The sequence below is a fragment of the Physella acuta genome, unplaced genomic scaffold (assembly GCF_028476545.2).
Source record: "Physella acuta isolate Inbredline_101_S28 unplaced genomic scaffold, ASM2847654v3 ptg000174l, whole genome shotgun sequence".
NCBI classification, from domain to species: Eukaryota; Metazoa; Mollusca; class Gastropoda; family Physidae; genus Physella; species Physella acuta.
Window position 1 is genome coordinate 303,359 of NW_026731693.1, and position 20,289 is coordinate 323,647.

General features: G+C 32.8%; 1 protein-coding gene across 4 annotated transcripts in view; it reads right to left on the bottom strand.

Moving 5' to 3' along the window:
- LOC131936283 (centrosomal protein of 164 kDa) overlaps positions 1 to 19,851 on the bottom strand; it is a 30,020-nt gene extending 10,169 nt beyond the window's left edge. Inside the window, exons 1-23 of one of the 4 annotated variants that reach the window (XM_059293199.1) lie at positions 19,816 to 19,851; positions 18,639 to 18,847; positions 17,657 to 17,768; positions 17,280 to 17,413; positions 16,970 to 17,097; positions 16,431 to 16,571; positions 15,420 to 15,524; positions 15,085 to 15,147; positions 14,694 to 14,777; positions 13,928 to 14,011; positions 13,516 to 13,545; positions 11,338 to 11,465; positions 10,927 to 11,053; positions 10,437 to 10,534; positions 9,385 to 9,516; positions 7,042 to 7,159; positions 5,703 to 5,879; positions 4,077 to 4,196; positions 3,237 to 3,359; positions 1,630 to 1,773; positions 986 to 1,069; positions 739 to 807; positions 87 to 280 (exon numbers count right to left, since the gene is read on the bottom strand). In XM_059293199.1, the coding sequence (XP_059149182.1) occupies positions 87 to 280; positions 739 to 807; positions 986 to 1,069; positions 1,630 to 1,773; positions 3,237 to 3,359; positions 4,077 to 4,196; positions 5,703 to 5,879; positions 7,042 to 7,159; positions 9,385 to 9,516; positions 10,437 to 10,534; positions 10,927 to 11,053; positions 11,338 to 11,465; positions 13,516 to 13,545; positions 13,928 to 14,011; positions 14,694 to 14,777; positions 15,085 to 15,147; positions 15,420 to 15,524; positions 16,431 to 16,571; positions 16,970 to 17,097; positions 17,280 to 17,413; positions 17,657 to 17,768; positions 18,639 to 18,705 (2,462 nt within the window). In that variant the 5' untranslated portion in view covers positions 18,706 to 18,847; positions 19,816 to 19,851. Of the gene's footprint in view, positions 1 to 86; positions 281 to 738; positions 808 to 985; positions 1,070 to 1,629; positions 1,774 to 3,236; positions 3,360 to 4,076; positions 4,197 to 5,702; positions 5,880 to 7,041; positions 7,160 to 9,384; positions 9,517 to 10,436; positions 10,535 to 10,926; positions 11,054 to 11,337; positions 11,466 to 13,515; positions 13,546 to 13,927; positions 14,012 to 14,693; positions 14,778 to 15,084; positions 15,148 to 15,419; positions 15,525 to 16,430; positions 16,572 to 16,969; positions 17,098 to 17,279; positions 17,414 to 17,656; positions 17,769 to 18,638; positions 18,848 to 19,745 lie in introns of all 4 variants that reach the window. The other 3 variants (XM_059293198.1, XM_059293200.1, XM_059293201.1) reach the window with 3 other exon arrangements.
- Between the last annotated feature and the right edge of the window lie 438 nt (positions 19,852 to 20,289).

Sequence of the window (20,289 nt, forward strand, 5' to 3'; positions counted from 1 at the left end):
AAACTTGCACAGAATAAAATGAAACAAAACATTGAAGAGAAGTAAAAAAAAAAAGAAGTTTAACAGAAAAAAAGATATTGTCTTACATCAGTTTTTTATTCTGTTGGTCTCTAGACATTTTCAACTTGATGACCTCCCCTTCCAAGCCTTTCCTCTCCTGCTTGGTAGTGTCTAGCTTCCCTTGTTCTTCTCTCAGCTCCTGTAGTAGTTGTCTCCTCTCTTCTCTCATCCTTTCAAGTTCTGCTGCTCCAAGGGAAGAAACTTTTGCACCTAAAGCTTCCTGTTTAAGAAATGTTGAGGCTTGTGTTTCTAAAATTCAACTAATAACTAATATTTAATAATTTTAAGATATATATATAATTCTCTTCTTGGATACCCTAGGAAACACCAAAATTTAGTTTGAAACGATTTTAAACTTAGGGGAGGTAACTAAGAGGAGGCTGCTTTCACGGGGGGGGGGGGGGGGGGGGGAAGGGGGGGGGGTAACGTCCTTAACGACCTACTGATAGTGTTTTAAAGCAAATATTTATTTTCAGTGGCAGCATTGGTACTGTTGAATTCATAAATTATGAATTACTGAAAAGTAGAAAATAAAACAACTAAATAGCGGCATATGATATGTCGCGGGTCGGCTTGTATTTTATATAATTAAGAAGTTCTTTTTATTATTTTATGTAGGATAATAATATCCCAAAAGAAAAAGAAAAACGAAAAAAAGAAAATGACCAAACTACCCACATCATGATCTTGTTCCAACCTCTCTTTATCTGCAGCAAATTTTTTTCTTCTTTCTTCCAACAATTTTTCCTGCAAAATACATGTCAACAATATAATCATACAGATGACGAGTCATACTCAGTATCTAAGTAACTACACAGTATTATCATCTTGCTTTAATATATCTAACTATGGGTATTATGAACAAGAACTGATAGAACTAGACAAAATATAATATAAACAAAGCAAATGAAAAATTCAAAGATACCTGAGATTCAATAGATTTTAAAGCCTTTTCAACATAACTTGCTTTCCTTTCAATGTCAGCCTTTTTTTCTTTCAGTTCTTCTTCCTGTTGTGTTAGAAATAAAACCAGAAATCAGTGCTTGAAACTTGTGTTATTTAAGTCAAAAATCCTTTGGAACTTTTCATTTTTTAGACAATAAAAACAGATAGTAACAATAGTTGTGGTGTTTGAGAAAATAATTTGCAGTGTTTGTGTTTGGGAACATAAAAATGTTGGGCTGTTTTGTTGACTCTTGAGAAATCAAATTTAACTTTATTACACCTGTCATTTGAATGTAAATTTCTATCTAATAGGAACATATAAATATCCTAATTAAATACTAGACAGTGACTTTAGCTAGGGACCATTTTAATATCCTAATCTAGACAGTGACTTTATCTATATCCTAATCTAAATAGAGAAAATATGAACATTCAATCTAGATAATGACACTAACTATATATTCATCTAAACATAAAATGACTACTTAAAACTAAACATAAACCATATGACTATCAAACAATGACACTACCTATATCCTAATCTAAACATAAAATGACTTCCCTACCCTAAACTAAACATAAACCTCAAGACTATCAACCATAAAATTTAAAATGTCTACCTACCTCATCGTCCAGCTGATCCTGCAAACTTTCCTTCTTAATCTGAAAATTCTTCTTGATTTCCTCCACCTCTTTATCATGCTGGCGCTGCAGCAGTGCCTTCTCTTTCTCTAGCTCGGCTGCCAGATTATCCTGCTCTATTTGAATCTGTGGGGGGGGGGGGTATAAAATTACGGATATTATAATTTTAATGTTCAAATCATACTTAAAAATGTGACACATTTTCAATACAAACTTTATGTTTGACTTATCTGATGACAAATACAAAGTTTTAATCATTGTAATAAAAAAATGTTTTCCACTTCCAAACAATGACGTTATTTTTTAAGACCTGGCACTCAGAGCAAAAAGGAGTTATGTCATTGTCAGTGGTAATACCTGGTAGTACTAGAACTAGATATGCTGATGGCTGTCTATACATTCAAACTATCAAGATACCTACTTATTTAACTGTATTTACCTTCTCTTTAAACTGAAGTTACATTCTCTTAAAACTGTAATTGCCTCCTCTTTATACTATAGTTACCTTCTCTTTAAACTTTATTACCTCCTCTTTAAGCTGTATTTACCTTCTCAAAATACTGTAGTTACCTTTTCTTAAAACTGTAGTTCACCTTCTATAAACTCTAGTTACCTTCTCTTTATACTGCAGCTACCTCCTCTTTAAACTATAGTTACCTTCTCTTTAAACTGTAGTTAACCTTCTATAAGGGGTCGGCGTGGTCGAGTCGGTAAAGCTCATGGTTGCTATACCGAAAAGTCTCGAGTTCGAACCCTCGGGCAGATGAGGCTCGTTAGCTGGGGACAGCAACTCTTCTAGGAGAGACAACTCCAAAATTAAACAACTGCTGCCTTGTAGTTTGTTCTTGGTTGGACAAAGGCTATGGAAGCAAATCCAAAAAGAAAAGCAGGCTGAAATCGGAGTCAATGGCCTCAATGGCGCATAACCAGTTGACACGTAACGCTTAATTGTGTTGGAGGCGTGGTCGAGTCGGCAAAAAGCTCATGGTTGATAAATTCGAACAAAGTCTCGAGTTCAAACCCACTGGCAGATAAATCTCGATCCCCTTCAACACTAAAAATTAAGAACGAAGAAGAAGAACCTTCTATAAACTATAGTTACCTTCTCTTTATACTATAGTTACCTTCTCTTTATACTGTAGCTACCTCCTCTTTAAACTGTAGTTAGCCTTCTATAAACTCTAGTTACCTTCTCTTTATACTGTAGTTACCTTCTCTTTATACTGTAGTTACCTTCTCTTTAAACTGTAGTTAACCTTCTATAAACTCTAGTTACCTTCTATTTATACTGTAGTTACCTTCTCTTTAAACTGTAGTTAACCTTCTATAAACTCTAGTTACCTTCTCTTTATACTGTAGTTACCTCCTCTTTAAACTAAACTGTAGTTAGCCTTCTATAAACTCTAGTTACCTTCTATTTATACTGTAGTTACCTTCTCTTTAAACTGTAGTTAACCTTCTATAAACTCTAGTTACCTTCTCTTTATACTGTAGTTACCTCCTCTTTAAACTAAACTGTAGTTAGCCTTCTATAAACTCTAGTTACCTTCTCTTTAAACTGTAGTTAGCCTTCTATAAACTCTAGTTACCTTCTCTTTATACTGTTCCTTCAGTTTGCGGAGCTGCTCTTCATGTTCCTTGCTGAGGTTGGCCAGCTGTTTTTTATGTTCCTGTTTCAGGTTAGCTGTGCGCTCACTCAAAGTCTCACCCATCTGAAGATTTTAAAACATGTCCCAACTGTCAAAACTTGAGTCACATTCTAAACAATCACTCACTCATGTGACATTCCATATTATCACTCAAAGTCTCACCCATCTGAAGATTTTAAAACATGTCCCAACTGTCAAAACTTGAGTCACATTCTAAACAATCACTCACTCATGTGACATTCCATATTATCACTCAAAGTCTCACCCATCTGAAGATTTTAAAACATGTCCCAACTGTCAAAACTTGAGTCACATTCTAAACAATCACTCACTCATGTTCCATTCCAAATTATCACTCAAAGTCTCACCCATCTGAAGATTTTAAAACATGTCCCAACTGTCAAAACTTGAGTCACATTCTAAACAATCACTCACTCATGTTCCATTCCAAATTATCACTGACTCAAGTAGCACTTCTAGTTCTACAAACCCTTAACCAATTCCAATAACCCATACTGACTTAAATTGGGATGGCGTGGCCTAGTGGTAGAGCACTAGACAAAAAGACTGCTAACCCAAAAGTCTCAAGTTCAAATCCAGGTTCACGGCTGTAGAATATCCCTGAGTGCTGAACAAACTATTCCTCCCTATGTACCATCTTCAAAAATGGGACTTAACTTATTTATACTGACTTAGACACAATTTTAAGAAATACATACTTACAAAAGAATGAAGAAGTATATTAAAGTGTGGACAATAATATAAAAGAAAATTCCTTACTCCTTTCTCCAAGTCATTGATGGCTTTTTGTCTTTCTCTGGCAGCTTTGAGTTCATGCTCTTCTGTTTCTTTTTCCTCTTCTTGTAGTTTGATTAGCTCCTCCCTCAACTTTGACATTTGCTAAAAACATCAAGACAATTGTAGATCAATAAACATAGATGACTCAACAACATTGAAAACTCAACAAATACCAATATATACACCCCTTCAGCTTTGATATTTTCTCAAGAAACCAATACAACTGTAGATCATTGAACACTTAACAAATACTAACTCCAACATATACCCTCCCTGAACTTTGACATAGAAGACTTAACAACTATCAACATAACATATGCCATATCTTTTTACCAAAAGTTAGACAGCAACAACCTAGATGTTTGGATTGGGTGTTTAAATAAGTGCAATACAAAAATATTAAAGTTAGAGCTAACCTTAGCAGATAAAACAAAATATCTAGGTGAACTAGAAAATAAGTCTTACAAGAAATTATAGGTAATATCTAATACAATACACAGGAAGTATCTAATACCACACCCAAGATATATCTAATTAAACACCCAGGAAATATGTAATACAACACACAGGAAATATCTAATACACGCATTAAATGTCTAATACAATACAGACCGTATTTAATACAACATAGGAAATATCGAATACTACACACAGAAAATATCTAATAAAACACAGTAACAATACAGAAAATATCTAATACAACACAGGATATATCAAGAAACACACAAGAAATATTTGACACAACACTTACAAACAAGGTAATTAAAAAGTCTAGTGACAATTTTAGCACAATTTCCTTATGTTATCTAAAAATAGCTATGTCGTAGCGTAAATCAAGAGCAGGGTTAGTAAAACCATTGGTTAGTTATTTAAACGTTTTTTATTAATTTTTTTCAGTATTTTACATGTTATATTTACAATAGAGTTACATGACTAAAAACCATTGCGCTTACTGAACGTGATGGCGCAGCCATGGAACGCAATGGCGCAGCTATTGAACGTGATGACGCGTGTGGTGTGGTTGGAAAAAATGCCTACTAATTCGGTTCAAATTTTAATTAATTCAAAAAAAATTTTGTGACCGAACGAAAGGATATTTTTGAAAACTTTCTTCGGCAATATTGTTCTAAATTATGGCAGGAATCGATTGGTACATGTTTCAAGTCGCTTAGTGGTCTGGTTGCCGAGATATGGGCCAAAAACTGCTTTTTTTCGAGGTTTTTTGGCTTTTCCGGGAAATCCATGAAAGAAACCCGTAATTTTTATGGCCTATGTTCATCCTCGTAACTTGCTTAACATAATTGCTTTTGGAACTAGTCATCGATATTGCTTCGTTGAGGAGGAGATACGACTTAAAGCTGCGGACACACATCCATCCATCCATCCATACATTCATACATCCAGAAATGACGGGTTAATAAACGCAATTCTCCAGAATGGAAATTGCGCTAAAAACTATTACAACCTCAACAAAAACAATTTCATGTCAATCAGCAATTCATTTAAAGTAAAACATCTTATTACGAACAAATTGAAAAACTGATTCTGGCAAAAACACCCAAAGTTGGACAATGTTAATAACTCAAGGAGCTAAGACTCCACTCCAACCTGTTTGTGGGTCTCTGCTAGCTCAGACCGCAGGCTGTCTTGCCTCTCCTTGTGCCGCCGGTCCAGCTCCTGGCGCAGCCTCTCTATCTCGGAGTCGTGTTTCTTGCGCAGGGAGTCCACCTGAATTTTCTGCTCATCCTCAAGCTTGGCTTTCTCAGACGCAATCATGTTGTCAACCTTAAATTAAAGTAATAATTTAAAACATTTGACAACTTTACTCACATTAGAAAACTCACTTCTCTCGAGCTACTACAAATTGAAGTATTTCAACACTACTCATCTTTTCAAAAAATTTTACTAACTCGTTTTTTTTTACACTTCTCATTTACTTAGATAAATTCCCTAAAGCTACTAACTGAAGTATTTTTAACAATTCTTACCTGCTAACATAACTTCTCTCAAGCTATTAACTAAAGTTTGCTAACAATTCTCACCTGCTTACATAACTTCTCTAGAACTGAAGTTTGTTAACAATTCTCACCTGCTTACATAATTTCTCTAGAACTGAAGTTTGTTAAAAATTCTAACCTGCTTACATAATTTCTCTAGAACTGAAGTTTGTTAACAATTCTCACCTGCTTACATAAAATCTCTAGAACTGAAGTTTGTTAAAAATTCTAACCTGCTTACATAACTTCTCTAGAACTGAAGTTTGTTAACAATTCTCACCTGCTTAGCTAACTTCTCTAGAACTGAAGTCTGTTAACAAAACTCACCTGCTTAGCTAACTTCTCTAGAACTGAAGTTTGTTAACAATTCTCACCTGCTTACATAACTCCTCTAGAATTGAAGTCTGTTAACAATTCTCACCTGCTTACATAAAATCTCTAGAACTGAAGTTTGTTAACAATTCTCACCTTCTTAGCTAACTTCTCTAAAACTGAAGTTTGTTAACAATTCTCACCTGCTTAGCTAACTTCTCTAGAACTGAAGTTTGTTAACAATTCTCACCTGCTTACATATCTTCTCTAACACTGAAGTTTGTTAACAAAACTCACCTGCTTAGCTAATTTCTCTAGAATTGAAGTTTGTTAATTTTAACAAAACTCACCTGCTTACATAAAATCTCTAGAATTGAAGATTGTTAACAAAACTCACCTGCTTAGCTAACTTCTCTAGAACTGAAGTTTGTTAACAATTCTCACCTGCTTACATATCTTCTCTAACACTGAAGTCTGTTAACAAAACTCACCTGTTTAGCTAATTTCTCTAGAATTGAAGTTTGTTAATTTTAACAAAACTCACCTGTTTAGCTAACTTCTCTAGAACTGAAGTCTGTTAACAAAACTCACCTGCTTAGCTAACTTCTCTAACACTGAAGTTTGTTAACAAAACTCACCTGCTTAGCTAACTTCTCCAGAGCTTTCTTCTTCTCTTCCTCCAGTTTCTCCTGCTCTTCCTTCTGTAAATTGCTGACCTCATCTCTAAGCTTCTGTAGAGCCTTGTCCATCTGCTCTCTGTTGATGAAAAATAAAATAAATTTCAGGAATTTCACAATTACGTTCCACCTACTACATATGACTTGCACTTATGCTAATTTAATTTTATATCAAGCGTCCAATTTCACAAATATTTTTTTTCTAATGTTATATTTCTCTTCTAAAAGAATTAATAGTTTTTTAACTAATTAAACCTTTTACATACCAATTTTTCACTTTAAAAACACCACTAATCTAATAATTGCCCAAGTCATAAAAATGATGTTATTTAAATTATATTGGAGTGGAATTGTATTTTTAAAATATTTTTAATTTGTTTATCATATCAACAGATATCCTATCATATAGAAGTGTGTGATCTATACCTTGAAAAAAGTGACTTAAGCAATAGATTGTGTAAGGACAGTGATGGCTGTACATTATTCTTTGTCCTCACACAAATGTTTAGACTCCAAAAGTATTACAATAAGATACAACAAATATTTTGGAAATAACATTGAAACAAATTTCATAATTGTGTTTTGCCCTGTTTTTTGAAAAATTGGATAATTAGTAACACAAAATTAGTAACAAAATTAGCCTCACATAATTAGTAACAATATTACTGACAGAATATAAATGTCAGCTTTTTAAAATGCTGATAGAGTGCAATGTAAGCTCAAGATGAGCAGTATGTTTATAGTGAAGCCATACCAAGAATGAGACAAACACAAAAAATATTATACTTAAACACTGAACACAATGGTGACAGGCAGTATAAATTTCAACAATTATGGCAGCGTGCTTGACAGTTATAGACAAAATCACGAAGCAGAACATCATATATTTTAGAGCTTAGTTGTGAAACAGGAAATGAGCAAGCTGTTAACCTTTAACCCCTTCACCTAATACTACATAAGGAAAAGCGACGAGTGTTTATTTTGTAGTGGCATGTAATGTGTGTATGTGCTTCTATGCAGCTTCTTTGCTTCGTTATTACAAGTATAACACCACAAATATTTACATCACCAGGTAAAAGATATGTTACAAGTACAACAGATTTGTTATCACATCCATACACATCAGTTACTGTTACATCATCATAACAGTCAAACTAGTTACAGTGTTAGATTTTCTATTATTATAACAAGGAATGTTCATATTTAAGTTGAAGTATTTAACATTGAAATTTGATAGAAAATTGTTATTTCCACCTCCAAGTAAGTTTTTTTCTAAGACAGAAATAATACTTCAAGTGTGCCTTGATGATATTTTCTGAATATATAGTTATAGGATGCTTTCAATCATTAATAAATAAGAAAAGCACGCTGAAATCAGAGTTAACTGCCTGTATGGCACACAAGAAGTTGACACATAATACTAAGTTGGAGGGAATCTCTTCCAACACTAAAATTAAGAACAAAGAAGAAGATTAATAATTAAATGTAACAAATTATGGAAAACGGATTTACACATAAGTCTTTTAGGGATTGTCTTTGTGGCTAGTTAGTTCATGTTACTAAAGTGCCATTTTACACTACATCAAAAAACAAAAACACAACAATTTATCTAGCAAGCTTCTGTATTTACTTCTATAGCAATAGTGGCAAAAATTTGTATTTCAACACCAAGGGTAGACACCGGTACAGAATAGAGCCCTTGAAAAGACAGCAGTTTTTACCCTAGAAATTGAAACAACCCTATGTCAATATTGCTATTTCAGTAAAGAAACCTCTTTCAACCCTTTTACATGTATTCACATCTGGATTGTCAGATAGTATGTTCTGACTTGATAGTTTTAGTTTATTTTATTAGGCTTTTAAGTAAGCACATAGCTGTACATTTACATAGATAAACTGGATCTATTTTTAGTACACATGATGAGTGCAGACCAGCTGTTGATGAGGATGTGTGAAAGGCCTGATTAAAAGCAAACATGCATAATAATTCTTTAGCACAGTGAATAAGTGAGTAGTTGTTTTTTTTATCATAACATTACACCATATTTTTTTTAAAGTTAGTAATTAATACAAAGCAAAACAAAAACTGTAGCAACCAAAGCATGAACATATTTTGTCCAAAACTCAGATGAAAACGACAACAAAATGCTTTAAAACCATGCAGGGTGTCAGCTGCCACAACAATAGGGCTGGTAAGTAGGTCACCAACCAGTTCTATGGCTCAATAAAACCTGCACGGGCCATAGAACTGGTTGGTGACCTACTTACCAGCCCTATTCAAACATTTAGGGAGTCACCATTTACCGCAACTCAGCTTCTTTCTGGGCTATCACTGAGCTGTGTTGGTTACGGAGATTTGCCAAGTCGAGCTCTTGAGAATTCGTTAACTGGATTTTTTCCTTTTCCCTAGCATTATTCAGCTCCTCTTGTAATTTGCTAACAGGAGAGGCAGATGTGCAAGTACAAATAACAGAAGCTCACAAATCTCAGCTATTTCCTTAGTTGATATCCCTAAACACAATAACTAACCCAGGTTACTATTGCTGAAAAACCAATGCCACCAGTTCCATCATACGTTTTGGATTATTTTTTTAAATCCCCCATTGTCATAAACTGATTTTTTTTATATCCCCCATTGTCATAAACAGCCAAGACTCTTTGACACTAAAATCATGTTGCATTTCAGCCTACACCCCCCAACATAGTTTCAACAACAACCTCCTCCCCCCAACCTCCACACACAAGAGTATGACCCCCCCCCCCCCCCACCATCCACCACCCGAGGAGTGGGATATTGTTTATTGAAGACCCCATTGTAGTTTAAGCAAGAACTACAAAGACAAAAAAAAAGTTTACATGTCTGTTATATCTAGCAAGGAATGTATAACTTATTAATGAAATTAGGAACAAGGCCACTTAAATCAAGCAAATAGTTATCTAGAATATATAATAATTAAATCATCAAGAAGCTATTTTGTTAAGATAATTCTCCTTGTATCAATATTATTAGCCTCTACCTCAAACTACTTTCTTTATATTAAAATATCACTACAAGTAATACAAAAAATATTAAAGTAGTGGAAAATCTATGTAATAAGTGTAAAAATGTGTTAAAAATAAAACTGAACCACTGGCCTACAGAAAAATGTCCAAACAAATTTGCTGGATAAATTTAAAAAACTGACCACAAACTGATAAGTCTACCAGTGTAAAAGTAAATGGACAAGAATATATTGGGCTTTGTGACTGATTAGTTAACCATTTTTAAAATCAATGGACCAGAATATTTTGGTCTTGGTGGCTGATTAGTCAACCATTTTTAAAGTAAATGGACCAGAATGTTTTGGTGGTAGTACCTGATCACTTCTCTTTTCTCTGCCCTGATCTTCCTCTCTTCCTCTTCTGCTTCTTTTTTAATATCATCTTTCAGCTTCTTTAACCTTCTGTCTTTATCCTAATAAATAAATTAAATAATAATAATAAATAAATAAAAATGGTAGCCGCATTGATGTTCATGCAAATAATAATAAAACATGTACTGTTAGTATTCTCACAAATTAAAGGATTACACTGTAATCGTCTTCAACTTGTGAGGATACTAACACTACCCATTTTATTACTATTTATCTTTATCTTATATTAACAGACACATCAATCTATTTTCAGAATTATTTTTTTAGAAAAATGTAATATTTTTTATTCCTTGTTAAATAGAATTGTTGAAACACAACCAAAGAAAAACAAATCTGATACTCTTGAGGTTGTTTTTTATGCAATCAGTTAATGACAATTAATGTCTACATAGTTTATAAAATAGATGTAAACCTGTGTAAATTTTCTACTTACCTCCAAGAGTTCAAGTTTAGCATTCTCTAACTCCCTTTCTAATTTCTCTTGCATCTCTTGAAGAGCTTTCTCATTGGCTGTGGCAATTTTGAACTCTTCATCTTTTAAAAACTGTTCCTGAGCTCTTCTTTAAAGAAAGTAATATTTTAAAACACTTTTCATTTCCTTGAACTGTATTTCTTTGAGATTGATCTTTTTACTATAAAAGCATTATTTTAAAATATGTCAGTGAAAATTATTTTAAGATCACACAATAGTATCAACTTGCTAAAAAAAACATTAAACTTTAAAAACAGTTAACAATACAACATCATTTAATTCTTTAAATGAGTTTCCAAAATTATAAGTTTTAAAAATCCCTCACTTCCATTATAAAAAACAATAACTTTTTATCAAATAAAGGGAGACTACCTTTCCGCAGATGCTGCAGCCAAATCTGCTTTTCTCCTTCTCTCAGCATCTATATCTAAAGGAGAAATTTTGCCCCTTGGAGATTCATCCCTAGCAGTAGACTTCAATGATAACGTGCCATCAATGTCCTAGAAGCATTAAAGTATTGCAAAATACAGTAGACATACACAATGTATAAAAACTATGTTTCTCAAACCATTTTATGACATACAAAAAATATATAATTAATACACATATTGCAACAAGTATTGATCATTTTGCATTATCTATGTATTATTTGTTATGCTGTTTCTTACAAAAGTTTTAAATTATGTTCATAGTATGCTGAAGATGTCAATAAAATACATTCTAGAATTTACTGCAGTTAACTGTAATATCTCAATTCCTTTAAGTAAAATGAGTGTAGTTAATATTCAAGAGTTTAATTACACCAGTGTAGAAAAAAGGAGAGCAATACAGTTTGATGGAACTTATTGAACATATATCTTTTAATATCATAGAATCAAAATTATTCTGAACTGTATGTTTCAACAAAAATTTACTAATGAAATTGATCAATAATATTAATCTAAACTCAGTACAACTGTACAAAGAAGTTTGGGCATGTGTATGTACTACAAGGGGGACAGTGTGGTCTAGCAGTAGAGAGCTAAATTGTTAATTTGAAAGTCTCAAGTTAAAATCATGCTTCAGGTCAGTAGCACATCCATGAGTCCACCCAGCTATGAAAGGTAGCTAACTCATGTTAAGGAAAGTAGCTGGGCATAGTGCTGACCACACTGTCCATTTGCCAAGGTAGAAACAAGTGAACTCTACTTCATTTGCCCCATGAACCATCAGGATAGAAAAGGGATTATTAGTTACTTTTAATATAATACATGGACTAGACCTAAACATAAACTTTGGTGCTGCACTGGTGGTAATAGAAAATTGAGCACTAACTTATAAGAAGGTATGTAACTTGGTGCTGATATATTGTGTAAATATGTATGTCTACATAAATGTAAACATTTGTTTATTAAAAACAGAAAAATATTGTAAATCCAAAGAATAGCAACAGCACAACATATCAATAATGATAACCTGAAAATACCATTTTGAATTGAACACAAACTTGAAAATCAGTAATAAAACTCTGATATTTCTCACAATATGCATACTGTTACTATCATCACATGAAGAATGCTAAAGTGTTGAAAACCACATGTCACTAATTATAATAGAAAGAAAGCTAAAATAATTGTTAATAATAAATTAAGGCATTTAAAAGTGCAAAAAGCAGCTTTAATATGCATATTAAATAAGCTCCTTTAATCCAGCGAGTAATTTATATTAATTTTTACTACTTGTCATTGCCAAAATTCAAATTGGGAAGATTACATGCAAAATATATTGCTTTTACATTATTTAATAGACCATATATGGTTAATTCATAACACCCTATATTAAAAATATTACCAAAGTTAGAAATAAAACTGTGATTATGGAACAGACATGCTGTTAAATCTTTGACCATTAGACTCTTAAATAAATTTCACCACTTTGAATTTTTAAAAACTTGGCTGTGAAAAACGATGTTAAAAATTTTTTAGAAATTTAGTTGTTTATCAAAATGTCAGCAGGATAAATTTGTTGCCAATTCTTTGAAACATGATGCCACAAATTCTGTCCCTAACTTAATCCATGGGCCTCAACTGAATCCCACAAATTCTGTCCCTAACTTAATCCATGGGCCTCACCTGAATCCCACAAATTCTATCCCTAGCTTAATGCATGGGCCTCACCTGAATCCCACAAATTCTGTCCCTAACTTAATGCATGGGCCTCACCTGAATCCCACAAATTCTGTCCCTAGTTTAATGCATGGGCCTCACCTGAATCCCACAAATTCTGTCCCTAACTAATGCATGGGCCTGAACTGAATCCCACAAATTCTGTCCCTAACTTAATGCATGGGCCTCACCTGAATCCCACAAATTCTGTCCCTAACTAATGCATGGGCCTGAACTGAATCCCACAAATTCTGTCCCTAACTTAATGCAGGGGCCTCACCTGAATCCTAACCCTGACCAGAATATTGATAATGGCAGACAAAAAAAATCGTGATGCAATAAAACTGTAAAGTCCTGCTGGCATTTTTGAAAGGTGTTAAACAGCTATTTAAAGTTGTGTTCTTACCTGGCCTAAACTACTGCCAACTCTGTTCATCTAATGGTTAATAAATAAGTTAGAAAATAAATAAACAGCAACAAACAATGCAAGAAAATATCTGATTATCTAGAGAAATTGTTTTTATAATAATTTAAAAGCTAAACTACATCTATTTCATAAACACACTAAAAAGAAAATACTGATTCGGCCACTTCCAAACAACGCAGGCAAAGTGTTAAATATCAAATGTTTAATATGGAAACTAAAATTTAAACAAATTATCTTTGACACCACTGTTAGAAATTACAGTGGTTGGATTATGTGATTGTGATTAAAGTCATAACAGACAAATTAGCAATCAAAAATATATTCCAAAAGGGATTTTAGCGCAAAAAACACTAAGCAAAAACATGCCACTATTTCACAAATGATAATTCACCTTCTCAAGGGATCCCCTAAGACCTGGTTCTAAGTTCTCAAACTCCATCAACTTTTCAGACAGGTTCTTGTCTAAGCCAAAGTCCTAGATAAGAAAAACAGAAATTTAACAACTATTTCTAATACTTTTAGTGAAGGAATTATGGCAAAACATAAGGCACAAGACATTTTTCTAAACTTTTAAAATATTTATGAATCTAATTTATATAAGTATAACTTCAATTTCTGTTTTACTTTTTGTATCATATGTGATATATTTAGTAAAGTAAAGTTCCTTTTCAAACCTGACGGTCTATAGGGCAAGTGAAGTGTAGAGTTCTTTTGTTTCTGTGACCTCAGCATATGAAGAGATAGTGTGGTCAGCCCTATGCCCACTAACGTGAGTTAGGTACCCATCAGAGTTGGGTGGACTCAGGGACGGTCTACTGACTTGAACCCAGATTCTAACTAGAGACTTACGGGTTAGCAGTCCAGCTCTCTACTGCTAGACCACTCTGTCCCCTTATGTGAAATATTTATTTATGTAAACACAACATTTAGCATCAGCAGAATAGCATCTGTTGCCTCCCTTGCTATCAGGTAAAGAATTGTCCTAACAAGTTCTAGTAGTAGATCTGAAGTCTGCTTTTTTATAATAATGAACCATGCTGAATATTAATTGAAGTATTTTTTTCATGGTGGCCCTATGGTAGATAAAGATCAAAATGGGAAGTTGAAGTTGTGGCTGTACATCATAATAATTGACAACAAAGTAAAGGTCCACTCACCACTTCTTTGTTGTAGTCATCACTGTCACTCTCTGTTTCATCTTTCTTAGATCTCAGTTTGTTCTCAGATTCTGGATCAGATTCCTGAGAACAGTTAAATAAAAACAATGTATCTTCTACCTTTATGTTCAAAAGCTATCTGACCTTTCAAACTGCTTTATTTTAAAAGAATTTAAAACTTATTTTTTTTAAACAAACACTGAGTTCTAATAAAAAAATGTATAGGACAATTCATCCAATAAACAAACCTCATATCACTATTCACCACAAAAATACATCCAATTAAGCATAAAATACATCCAATAAACTCATATCCCAATTCAGTAGAAAAATACTCCCAATAAACCAACATATTTTCAGCAAAAAATACATCCAGTAAATGTAAACCAACCTCATATCCCAATTCAGCAATGTCCCCGAAATTGAATTTGTTCATGCTAGGTCGATCATTTTCCTACAAAATAAAACAAAAAGTGTTAAAAATAACTGCATGATATCAACTCTATTAATTTGGAATTGGTTAAAACTATTTTGATCCAACTTAACTGAACAAATAAGCAAGATATATAAAAATCTGTTATCCCCCCCCCCCCCCCACACACACACAAACACACACACTTGTACAACTGAATAATTCAGCAATGAAAATATGTGGATTTTGGTTATTGCTAATTAATTTAGGCACACAACTGTGGCAGCTATTTTATAGTCAGATCTACAACTTACATCATCATCTTCATAATCCCCAGAATAGACAGGTATCGTCACACTGCTGGTAACATTTAAACTTTTGTTGTAGGACCCAGATGTAGTGTTGAAACTTCCCCTCATCTGAAAAAGACCACATAACCATTGATTTTCTTGAACACTAAATAATCTCAAGACACAACATTACTCATATTAAACTAATGACTTGCATTAGACTGGTTGATATTGACAAACAATCACTTTTACATAAATATGTTTTAAATTTTCCTGTTTACTTTCTTATTACTAAGGGAAGTGATTATACACTTATTTTCTAAACCAAGTGTCTGCAGCATTATTAAAGTAAAGAGATACTTGCATTTTCTCAAATATACTTATATAACACTACAGGTGATGGTAACTAGGGATATAGACATGATTTTTAATCATTTAGACTTTATAAAATAGAATAGGATCTTGTGCATCAAGTGAATAGCAAACAATGTGCGATTTTTTAGAAATAAAAAATAACGTAAAGTACTATTTCCGTTAAATAGAAATTACTCAAAATTTGACAGAAGGCAGAGAATTAAATCTTTTACTTATAAGTGAAATTTCGTCTATTTATCTGAAACAGTTATTGGGTTTTGAAAAATCAAAAGTAGACAAATGATTCCACTCAGGGCTGCAAAACTAATTTTTCTACTCAGAGAGGTTTAAAACGCAGAAAATTGTAAAATTCTTGATTTTGTTTTTTTGCACAATTATAATACCTCCTGTAAACTTTGTGTATGGCAGAGTAAATATATCCTTTTTTTTTCTCAAACATGTTTTAATCTCTTAAATACAGCAGCATTTACTCATTCCACATTCTGGGTTTGAGCTTAATTTTACAGCTTAAGCTACAAGCAATCACTTAAAAAGACACTTTAAAAAAACAACCTACATTACTTTCAGTAGAATTGTAAAACACTAAACCCAAAAAAAAACTCATTACTAAATGAGCTGACAAAAAAATTAAGCTAAGCTAATAAGAACTGATAAAGTTACCTGTTGCGAATTACCAACAGATCCGCGACCATAACTATCTGTAGACTTGACAGGCCCAAGGGGCCCAGGGTTATTCCTGTGCAGTTGAGGTGTTCCAATACTGTGTTCTGCTTTCAGTGAGAGAGGGTTCAATGTAGACAGCTGAAAAAAATAGTTCATTTCATGATTTGTTTACAAATCAAATGTATTTAATAAGGTAACTGGATATTCCAAATCTCAGATGTGTATATATGTTAAAAAAGAAGTTGCTTTAAGTGAAAAAAGTATGTTGTCTAGATTAACTAATGTATATAAAAAAACTTGAAAGAAGTATAGTAGTTAAAAAACAAAAATAGCTACAAAAATGAACGTAATTTTTCCAAATCAACAACAAAATTCAATTGGCTTTCCATTCAAACACTGAAAGGCTCATTTTAAAATCAAACAACGAGCTGAAGTAACTAAAAAAAAAAAATTAACAAAGAATTAAATATTTTAAAGAAAAAAAACTATTAAAAAACTGTACTAATCTATAAAAAAAAAACCCAGTAAAATCTGACCTTCTGACCAGGAGCTTTTGTCAAGGGACCCAACTCATCACCACCACCTATACCGGTACCAGAACTCGATGCACCTGCCTTTTTCTTTTTATTGTCTTCCTTGCCTTTCACTTTCTTTTTATTATTACCTTTTTTTAATATTAAAAAAAAAGTTCTTATGTAATAAAATTGAAATGCCAAGCTATTATTGGAGAAAACAAAATGCATACAAAACTTGCCCTTTTGTAGATTTAAAACTTTTGAGAGGTAATGATGGTTTTAAATCTATAAAGCCACAACTTTATTCGTTTAGAGTGCTTATTTTGTTTACCAAAATTTTTATCTGGCGATATCTTCTTCCTCTCCTCAAGAACCATAGATTTGTAAAACTCATCACAAGGGTGGTCCCATATGCTGTCCCCAGTGGCAAAGTTAAAATAGTAAACATCTCCAGTGGGAGTTTGACTGAAAGAGAAAGTACAACATACACTTTTACAGGAACTGTTACAAACATCAAATGAAGTAGCTAAGGAAAGAAGATCCTTAATAAGACTCTATCTTGAGGATATAAAAGGAAATTTTTTTCCTTAACTAATGAATAGAAAACCGAACTAATATTCTTACATTTATAAGTAGCTCATGAGAGCTTTAATACAATAATATTATTAATGTTACTATTTTTAAAACATTAAAAATGTACGACCATACCATGGTTTCCAGTTTTCTGGAAGTGGAGCGTTTATTCCTTCTCTTGCAATCCATAGTAGGTGTTGTTCCTTATCTACATCAATTCCTATTGAAGCTGCATATTCAATGATTTCTGAGAAATGAAACAGCAACATATCCAGTGTAAGATAGCAAATAAGAAACAATTGTTTATATGTACATAAAGTTTCCCTTTCAAACCTGACGGTCTATGGGGCAAGTGAAGTAGAGTTCATTTGTTTCTGTGACCTCGGCATATGAAGAGATAGTGTAGTCAGCACTATGCCCAGCCGCCTTTACTTACCCTAGGTACCCATCAGAGTTGGGTGGACTCAGGGACGGTCTACTGACTTGAACCCGGATTCGAACTCGAGACTTACGGATTAGCAGTCCAGCTCTCTACCGCTAGACCACTCCGTCCCGGTTATATGTACATAAAAAGTAGTAATTGTCAAAAGTAGAGTTGTCAAATACTTCAGTTCATTATTTTTACCAAGAATGTAAGATAGCCATAACAAAATGTGATTTAATCAAGTTCTGATTACACACAAAAAAATCCATATGATAAAGTTTAAGTTAGCAATGGCTCGATATTTCAATGCAATTACTGATCTCTAAGGTAGGGTTGGTAAAGCCCTCAGCAACTAAACTGTAAAGACCACAGTTTGAACAGTTGGGCTGATGAGGCTTAATAGTTGTGGACAGCATCCCATCTAGGAGAAAATTCCGAAATCAAACAACTGCTGCCATAAAGCTATGGAAGCAAATCCAGAAAGGAAAGCAGGCTAAAATGTGATCGACTGCCTTTATGGCACATAACAGTTGATACATAATACTTAACTGTGTTGGAGGAAATACTGTCCAACATTACAATTTACAACTAAGAAGAAGAATGATCTTTAGTTAGACTTCTTTTTGCTAATCAAACAAAAAAAAGAATTTTAAATGTAAGTAAATACTTTAATGAAACTAAGTCAAATCATACCATTCTCTGTTGGTTCATAATTTTCATCATAGTCCTCTTCGAGGACCATCTGGTCATTAATCATCATTCTTCTAGCCTATTCATAGGAAGATGTCCACTTTTTCAAAGAATATTGTTCAAAGTATTCAGCATATTATGTCATATATCTTTACTTGATAGATGAAAAATCATACTAATGCTTGCAATACATGAACCAGATAGAATGAGTTCTGCAAGTAAAGAAATTATATTGTTTACATTCTTTGTAACTTTAACTTCATTGTCATAAAAACATAAATATTTAACTTTAATGAAGTTATGTTACTTCTGACTTCTTACATATATTTATTATGTATTTAGAATATTTTTTTTTGTAAAAACCACTTGCAAACTGGCATCAGGGTGTGAAATAATTTAATGTGTGCTTACTTAATGTTTCTATTAACAATACTACTTAAGCAATTTAAGACCGCAACTGGCTTCTTCACAGGGGGCAGATGAAGTAGATTTCATCTGATTCATTGACCTCGGCATATGAAGGGATAGTGTGGTCAGCACAGGAAACTTTCTTTATCTAAGAGGAAACTTTTCAAAAATTGAGTTTTTAATGCATTTGAAACTAACTGTTTTTAAACCAAGGTAAGACCAACGCAGACACAGCAAGCAATCAGATCGCAAAACCATTAAAACAAAAAGAAAACCATTCTACTTTTTAATTAACATTAGTAAATGACCTTTTAAACTATTTAATTCACCATAAATTAAAAACTTATCAGTATGCTAAACAAAATCGCATTTGCCTGGTATCAGAAAGTTTTTGGGTCAGGTTTTTACCTCGAACATGGCCGTTATCTACTAGCCTACTAAATATTATAAATCGACCTAAAGATCTAGATCTAATCTGGAATCTAGACTTTAGATTTACTTTTTCAGTCCTTTCAACTTAAGATCTAGATTTCTAGATCTAGAATCTACTTTCCCTTTGCCCACTTTGGGGAAAAAAAACTAGTCTGAACTTGCCTTTCATCTTTCTTTTCTTTCCATAACCGAGATATTTTAATGTAGCATAACTAAATAACAAATATCAATTTTAGATGATGTAATTTAGAAAGGGAATAGGCACATTACCTTATATTATATAACATAAAAAATATGCTTTAAATGATTCTAGTTTAATTGTACTTAAATAAAATCACACCATTTCACTGTCGCCAAGCTCAACAAAATCTAAAGTAGATTTAAAATACGGAATTCCTGGTTATTTAAAAATTTAAACGAAAGAAAACGAAATACGAATCGAATTTTTTTTAATTCAATTTTGTACATACATAAACATTATTCTAACATGACTCTATTATAGATTTATAGATTAAGTTTATTTTCAGGACTGTGGGTCTTTTAAGAAAAAATGTACTGAGATTGTGTAGCTTTTTTCCCAGAGATTTCTGTCACATATCATCACAAAAAAGCAGACCACCACATAAAAACTAGGACGTTATTGCGACAAAACCAGTCGCATTAATCCCAACACTCCGATAGTAACAATAAATTTAAAGAAAAGTAACGTTATAAAATAAATTGTATACTTTTCGTCATGCCTATATAATGCTATCTATATACTACTAAAAGTCAAGTTTGTTTACATGTTTGAATATTTATTTTTTTGTTTTTT